Raw genomic sequence first — 8,843 nt, forward strand, 5'->3', positions numbered from 1 at the left:
CTCTCTCTCTCTCTCTCTCTCTCTCTCTCTCTCTCTCTCTCTCTCTCTCTCTCTCTCTCTCTCTCTCTCTCTCTCTCTCTCTCTCTCTCTCTCTCTCTCCCCCCCCCTCTCTCTCTTTCTCTCTCTCTGGAATGATTGCTCCAGAAGCAAGTAGAGACGGTCGATTAAGTGGACCGTCATATTGTTGCAGAAAAGGTATTCCGTACTGCGTTAACTCTGCGACATTTGTCGGTGTCTTATTGAAAATAATAATCGCGCAGAGTCAAACTATAATAAAATAATAAAGTTGAAATATATCGAACCAAGGGTGAGCCGTTATGAAAAATAACAGCTTTATTCTACATATAAACCGAAACGCTTTTGTTCTTCGTTCTTTTTTTTGTTCTTCTCATTCCGTTAACTGAAATTGTTATTTTCAATATAATTGGTCTTTAGTTCGTTATATTTCGATTTTACAAAGGTCGAGTATTTTTATTATTTTATGCGTGTTTCTCTTTACCTTCACTATGTAGGATGCGGAGCAAGTTGATAAGATACTACGATTTTCGATTACCAGCGGTATACAGAGTTACATCAATATTTGTTGCTGTAATTATTGCAAGCGATATCTTCCAATGATTTGAGATACTGACGAAAGAGAGTACTCTAACAAAATACGGAATACCTCTACAGGTACACATATACTAGGATGACATAAGACCTAAATATATATCTTTACTTCTTTGAAGAATAAGCACGCACAGATAATTTCTAAAACGTATTAATAAAATTTAATAAAATTTCCTCTCTCTCCCTCTCTCTCTCTCTCTCTCTCTCTCTCTCTCTCTCTTTCTCTCTATCCCTTGATTCAAATGAAAGTTCAATCTTATTATTCGAAGAATTAAAAGTATATATGAGTTGTCTACTTATTTATGTCACCCTACGATATTCTCGGCTCAAATTTCCTATCATGTACACGCAAGCGACACGTAAAACACACAGAACTCGACGCCGATACATGTTATATTTGTTATACTTACAAAAACAACGAGCCACTCACGCATCCGTTATTATATATTTACAATCCGCCTCTGGTTATTGCTATTATAGTACATTTTATACAGGCAAAATAGCGCACGCGATGGGTGTCTCCTTATCCCGCGCGCTGATCCACCGCGACGTTATTGTTTCGTGATTATGATAATGTTACACACGGTCTCGCCACGTTAATAAGTATCTCGTGTTATATACCTATATGGTACAGCCTTGCATACCGGTGCGCTAATAATTACATCTAATTAGCGCTAGCCGACCGTCTCGACGTATGTACAGAATAAACACTGATTAACTCCTCCTCCATCCCCTCGTGTGCCTTACCACATATACATCCGCATTCTGTGTAACTTTCGGCGTCGATCCCTTTGCGCGAACGCTGATTGTTAGTGGTTCTTGCACTTATCTTACTTTCATATGAACTTTAATAGTTTCATTTCGAATGGAGAAAATTATTATACCGCGTATAATATCTGAAAACTTGCATGTAGCCCGTCCCTTTTCCCATTCATTAATTTTCTGCGAATACTCGCAAATTAATAACCGCTGTTGTAAATATCCTCGAATTTCTTGAAATTATTTGATTTTATATTCAGTGGATTCCTTTCGTCGTCGACGCCGAAAGGAGATTCCGGGTTTCAGCCCCGCAATCGTCAGGCGGATCGAAGCATATCAATGATAATCGTCCAGTAATAGCGTCAATTATATTCGATAATACCCGTTTTAATGGCTTCGCTCTTGGAAAGCATTAATTTTGATCTCGAATCTCTCGAAAGCATTTGTCGCGCGCCTCCCGAGGCGATATGATTAGCGAGGATTACACATTACCGGATGTATTTCGGGGTGTGATTATGTGGAAGGCAATTACGCGCCGCCGATCGTCACTCTCGAACGAGATGACTGCGGTAGTATTTGATAGGAACTCATACTTTAGAAATCGCCAGTTCGCGATTAACCCTTTAGTAGACTTAGCGCAAATTTTCATTCCATTTAAATGTATGTTTTAATCCAAAAGTAACATATATTACTGACATTTTTATTTCTTAATATTGTTATATTTAATTATAAGGACAAGTAAGTCGTAAAATTGAAAATCATTCGAAATCGTAAATTTTCACAAAAGTATATTAAAAAACTGCCTTAAGACATTTTGTCTAGGGTGAACATGTCTAATCCTGTTCGTTCATAAAATTCGTTGTGTACATTTTATTCCTTTTTATTTAAATAATTATTTAAAATATCATTTAAGCGATACCATTTTTATGTAACATATTTATATTGAAATGAAACACACGTTGATTATTACACAGGTTGATGAGAAAGAATGTAATCTACAAAAGTGCGTATTACATGATGATCGACAATCGACGTATTAACATCGTGCGCTACGCACCAAGTCGCGAATAAGCGACGTGCGAAGTCAATATATCCGGGCAATAAGGGTTAATTGCGAGTAGCGTCGATTGACGTCGAAAAACCGCTGGAACGAGGCGACTCGGTTTCATTTTGGTTGGGGATCTATCGAGAAAAAAAGGGATTTTGAACTCGCCTTTCGAGGGCGGTTTTTTTTCGGAGCAGTGTCGAACTACACGAATTGCGAGGGTGTCTTCCAGCAGCCAGCGCAGCAGGGCAAGGCGCTCTTTAAGGTATCCTTGAAGGCGTCACGGAAGTCGCGGTTGAAATACGCATAGATGAGTGGATTCAGGGCGCTGTTGAAGTAACCTATCCAGAAAAGTACCGATACCACCGTATCCGGGCAATAACAGGCCTCGCCGCATAATGACGTCGTCAGATACCTGAAGAATAATAAGCAAAAGGACACACTTTTTTTTCTACATTCGGGGCTAATCGAAGAAGTTAGCGATGAAATTGATTTTCCAAGATCGAGTGCAGAAATATACATATAAAATTCCAAAAATATTATCTGTGATTTTTCTCACAACAATACTTAAAAAAAATTACATTTCGCATTCTATTTTAAGAAATCAGAATATAACTTAATACATTTCTCGAAAATATACTGCACGATATGAATAATTTATCGAAAATGTAAATGGAAAGTTCTCTGGTAAGTTTTATTATAAAAGGAAGATTATACAGGGTGAGTCTTTCCATATCCGACAAAATTTTTGAGAAGGTAGAACGGATCGAGATGAACGGAAAAGTCCTGTATCATTTTGCAATTTTCGCAATAGTTAACGAGTAATTAATTATGAAAAATCGTTGTCTTAGGCCGGCCTACCGCCCAATTCGAGCGCGTGGCGAGATGTGCGCATAGCAATATCGATCGCCGGGCGGTCACATCTTGCCACGCGCTCAAATTGGGCGGTAGGCTGGCCTAAGACAACGATTTTTAATAATTAATTACTCGTTAACTATTATGAAAATTGCAAAATGGTACAGGACTTTTCCGTTCATCTCGATCCGTTTTACCTTCTCAAAAATTTTGTCGGATATGGAAAGACTCACCCTGTATACATAATGTATATTATTCGTATCCTATCCTGATTTTGTTTTATTAATATGTTATGTAAAAAGACTTTTTTTTTACTTTTATTTAAGAAATGCAATGCTACATATAATACAACAACGTGAAGACAATTTTTTCACAGAGAAAAAGAGCGTTTTGGGGATACCGTGGTAACATTTATAATCGAGACAGTAAGAGGCTGTAAATCTGCAGGGAAAAGGTCAAGAGAATAGATTGGCCAAGTACAGTGCGCTATAATTTCCGATAAGGATACCTCGGCGCGGCGTTAGCCGCGTATCTTGAAAGTGCGAATACAGATATAGCGTCCAGATATTTATGGGATTTGTTTTACGCCGAAGCTACATCCGGGGAAAACGAGTTTTCCCTACGTGCGTCTCGTGCATTTTTCTACAGGCATCTGCGTTGAGTATTTTGCATATAGATGCGTCCGCTGCATTATGCGCAGATTTCAAATCAATATTTCAATATTACCTTTTCTACGTGGGTGAAAATCGACGTGAAAATAAGATTCATGCTCCGAATTCAGTACGCGCAGCGCCCGTAATTTTGCAACGAAATTCGAAATTTCCTGCGATTTAGAGACGTTATTACGCTCGCAAAAATGCAGAGCATAAATTCTGGGAGTTTTGTTTAACGAGGCAGATGTCTGGAGGTATATCTCTAAACAGAAACTGCTGTAATTGTTCCGGTAACTCCCAGAGTTATCACGTCAGTTACCAGTCTAAATTGAGAAGGATGGCGCTTGTATTTCCATGCAGTTACTTCCAATTTATTTCAAAACTAAATTAATAAGGTGCAGAGAAACATAATAATTAATTTTGGAATCATATATTTTATCGCGAATATATTAAACAGTTTTTCTCCAAGGAAAAATTTATTCTACGCACGCGGGAGAATTCATGTTACGTCAGCGCTTGATTTGGCTGAATATTCTACATAAATCGAAATCACGGTAAGAACGTAACGCAACCATATTTTCGACCGCATAATCGTATCATTATTAATGCACGAGGCATCGATCGCGATACCGATATAGCACGATATTAAATGGATCGACGTGGATTTGTGGTCACAGTTATCTCCGTTTGACGAAAATTATAAAGCCACCGATATCAATCAAACAAATTGGACTTCGAAAACGCAGTTGATCTCTTCTGTACAACTACATATATCCACTCCTACGGATTTGTCTCGCCGTATTGTTTTCCAATATATCTCTATTGTTATTTCTGTCGTTGTGCGTCTCGCAAAACATATGTCACGAAGTGAACAGTGAAGAACGGAAAACAATATCGAACACTCAATAAAATAAAGATATTCTTTTTTAATAATATTTTTATAAAGATATTAATTTAAATAAGTGTGAAGGGGGGAATTAAAGAGACCTGCTGATATTCCGACATTTTTTTTTAAAAAGGAATGTCAAATTATTCATGCGTTAAGAGAGAGAGAGAGTCGATCGTGCAAAAGTCGATAACGCGATTCGAAAAATGGCCGAACTACGAAACTAACGCGAGCTTTTAGGTCAGTAGAGTGATGCGCTTTGTGCATTTGCATGAATAAAAACCGAGTTGCAAAATCGAGGTGTTCTGTCGTATGTCCATATATCTGCATTGCTTCGCTCTATTTCCATAGAGAGCTCATTTTCCGACGGTACTTCATTCGGGTGTATTTATTCATCGTCATCATTCGCTGTTTAACGAAATTTCCGTGAATTCTATTGCCAGGTTAATATTGCGCATTTAACGAGAACCAACTTAATGTGTAGTATTGAGACTCTAAAAATAACGTGGCACCACACAGGATTTTATATGCAAAAAATGTAATAATTCTGATTTTCCTAATTTGACCTTAAAATGCAATTTTGCTGCTTTTCAACTATTTATAAAATGTTCCATTCAATCTTTTCGATCTAATCTAATTTTAATGGAAATCCTAAAAAGCTGGTCTAAAAGCGACGAATTTCCCGTAGTCATTTAAAACTAAAAGTACTTTTACTCACTCTATTTTAAACTAATGTATCTTTTATTCGTGTTTTCGGATAATCCTAAAATCGTTTCACTACGAAATCCAGGGATAAACTCATCTAAGTGGTAAGTGACCAGGTCACGTATAATCATTGCGTGCCCAAAGGGGGTTGCAAACAAATCTCCGAGGCACCCATTTACACAGACCGTGGTGTCTATCCCCTGTGTTTTATATTTTCTATTTTGAATTTTGAAACAGCAACCCCCCGAGACGAGGACATTTTTTTGTTTCTCGAGTCTCCCTAAGAGAGATCTTCATATTCCGCTACGGTCGCGACGCTTAGTCAAGCAAATAGTCAAACTGCGAGCAAGCTTGCGGAGAGAGTAGGGTAAGCCCTCGGCAAACTTCATAGAGATGCACTTTCCGAGCTTGCATTAATAAAACATGGGGCGGACGAGACCGTCTCTTCCCGCGTTAACTTTAGACATTCGGCATCAGCAAAGCTCTTTCCCCCATTCCTTTCTCTCCCTCCCCCCCCCCCCCATTCCTCTCTCTCTACTCCTCTCTTTCTTTCTTGATGACATTTCGATACAGAAAAACCTACGACAATTTAACAAAGCAAAGTCGCCAAGTGAATTTCCACCTAAACTACTTTGTCCGATGAGATTTTGCGCTTCGCTACATTCTTTCTTTTAGAGGAATTCGAAGCATCATTAGAGATTTATTTATTTAATATATACACAATTGGAAAGTTTTATATATTAAATAAATTCTTCGTAAAAATTTTAATTTATTTTTTATATTTGAGAAGAGTAGACACTTTAGAGTTATTGTTAACTTGACATTGGAAGACCAATGGTGTGAAAATTTTAATCGTAATAACATTTGAATTAAATTAATTGCAATTCTTTTCTTCTAGTTAATAAAAGTGTAAAATAAATAAACATAAAAAATGTACACAAACATCTCTACATTACATTTCATTCATATCTTTCCTCTTCTTTTCAGCGAGAAACCTCTCTTGATTTAATAGAGTAAAATCTTAATGAAATTATTTGGAAAGCTAATGAATCTCTCCTTGATAATGTTATTAAAAAATCTCTTGACGCAAGAGCTAGTGAATTTATTTCACAACTACTGCTTACCAGATGAAGAACGGCAACCAACAGAGAAGAAACGCCCCCATAATTATACCAAGTGTTCTTGCAGCTTTGTGTTCGGCCCGCCAACTTTTCGTTTGCTGTCGTATCGAAGTACCTGAAACACCAAAATCACCAAATTATGCCGCGATGCTAACTTTTGAGGAATTTATTAGTTTTAGCTCATTCAACTAAAGACATTTTGCTATAGACCTAGATTCAATAGATCAAATTTATTTCAAATGAAACAAAATTGAAACAAGAACCTACGTTGAATGAAAGACAGATATATCGCAATCTTTTAGGGAATAATTATTGTACCTATAATTGTGCATTAAATATTCGTGCTCTGTATGGCGTAGATTTATCGGCGAAGTGTAAAGCATGAGTATTAACGTATTACGTTGCACGTATTACGTTGAATTGGGAAATTTTAATTCAAATCCGATACAGAATAACTCTGTTTATACATATAATTACCACTGCAAAATGTAAACTAGAATCACCGACATGCTGTTAATAATAATATTACTATTACAATGGTTCTTCTAGCGTAATATTCAATTTTATATCTTTGTATAGAAATTTATCGTCGTGAAAATGAGATTCGGTTGCACATGGTATAAATCTCAACCTTTAATTAGCCATGTGTATTCTCTCTCAATGGTTCTGCAATTTAGCGAAGTCGAAACGAAAGCTCAGATTAGATTATTAATATTTATCATTAATTTATCTCTTTTTGTAATTAATACAATTTTTCTCTTTTCCATTTCTTTCTAGTTTAATGATTTTGGTTTTACATTTCGAAAATTATAAGTTTAAAAAAAGGGCAATTCAATCGTTGTATTTTATGATTAAAATTATTAAATTTCTTTTATTTTTGAAGCATACGATTTAATTACTTTTTGTATGTTATTTTTTATGGCTTGATTGGAATTTTGAAGACCCGTTCATTTGGCCTATTAATTAACGATTATTAATAATTGTGATTACAATAAAAATATAAACAAGATACGAATATTAATACAACGAAGCCTAATTATTCATCAAACAATATTATTTACATTAAACAATATGATTAATTTATTAATCATAATACTAGTAAAACTGGTACAGTGAATTGATTTTTAATTTCTTCAGAATAAATTCAGTACTTGAAATCATAAAGTGATTTTATTATGCAAATTTGTCTTTACTGTGAAAAATTAAACGCAATGTAACACGCAAAACTAAGGGAAAGAATAAAATAACTTAAAAATTATCGTGTAATATGTTTGCATCGTTTTAATCCTTCATTTATTTACAAATTTATTGTAATCACTTTAAAAATATAGAGTTAGGCAAAAGTATTGATTATAATAAAAATTGAAGCTGCAAAGCGTTAATCAACGAGTTTAACAATGAAATTTAATGAAAAATCTCTCTCTCTCTCTCTCTTCCCGTATCTCTATCTACCTTTATCTCTCATTATCTCGCTTTTTTTCTCGAGGTTCTCCCAAGAGCTTTCCTGCAAAAGCCATTAAAAGCCGGCCTACCCAATTTCTGATACAATTACCTTGCACAACGTGCCATCAAGCGTTGTTATCGTTGCGCACAACTGCGATAATCGCACTACGAGCGAACATCATCATACACGGAAATTTTTCCACAAGCTATTAACACGCACTGACCATTTAATCTCGTCAGTCAGCGTTCCGCGAGAAAGTTTCTCCCAACGTGGAAAAGCTCACAGGAAGTAGATAATAATTGTTTTGCGCATAAAGTGGTACGTGTAATACGTTCGTTACTTAAACTTGAAAATTTAGTAAGCTGTATTTATTTCCACTCAATTGAAACGTTTAACGTAAACACAGTAGCTTCTGCATAGTAATTGCAAGTAAATGATATTCTATTTCTTACACATTTTTAACCAGGGTTGTAAACCGGAGCAAAAATACGTTCTTTGGAGCGGTTTTGAACCGGTTCGAATTTAAAAACCACTCCGAAAACCGGATGAATTTACGGAGTAAATTATTTGGAACTTGGGATGTAAACCGAACCGGAGCGAATAAGATTGTAAACCGGAGCATAAATACGTTCTTTGGAGCGGTTTTGAACCGGTTCGAGTTTAAAAACCGCCCCGAAAACCGAATAAATGAAGTAAATTATTTAGAACTTGGAATGCAAATCGAACCGAACTGGTGAAATTTGCACATTTACCATCTCTCCAGCTA

General features: G+C 36.0%; 1 protein-coding gene across 7 annotated transcripts in view; it reads right to left on the reverse strand.

The window, feature by feature from the left end:
- Positions 1 to 1,012: 1,012 nt before the first annotated feature.
- LOC105563433 (octopamine receptor beta-3R-like) overlaps positions 1,013 to 8,843 on the reverse strand; it is a 95,749-nt gene continuing 87,918 nt past the window's right edge. For all 7 annotated transcript variants that reach the window (XM_012015029.1, XM_012015023.1, XM_012015024.1 and 4 more), the window contains exons 4-5: positions 6,637 to 6,748; positions 1,013 to 2,828 (exon numbers count right to left, since the gene is read on the reverse strand). In XM_012015029.1, coding sequence (XP_011870419.1) covers positions 2,618 to 2,828; positions 6,637 to 6,748 — 323 coding nt within the window. In that variant the 3' untranslated portion in view covers positions 1,013 to 2,617. The remainder of the gene's footprint in view (positions 2,829 to 6,636; positions 6,749 to 8,843) is intronic.

This window comes from Vollenhovia emeryi, unplaced genomic scaffold (assembly GCF_000949405.1).
Source record: "Vollenhovia emeryi isolate VEMERY1.0 unplaced genomic scaffold, V.emery_V1.0 DF939175.1, whole genome shotgun sequence".
Lineage (NCBI taxonomy): Eukaryota > Metazoa > Arthropoda > Insecta > Hymenoptera > Formicidae > Vollenhovia > Vollenhovia emeryi.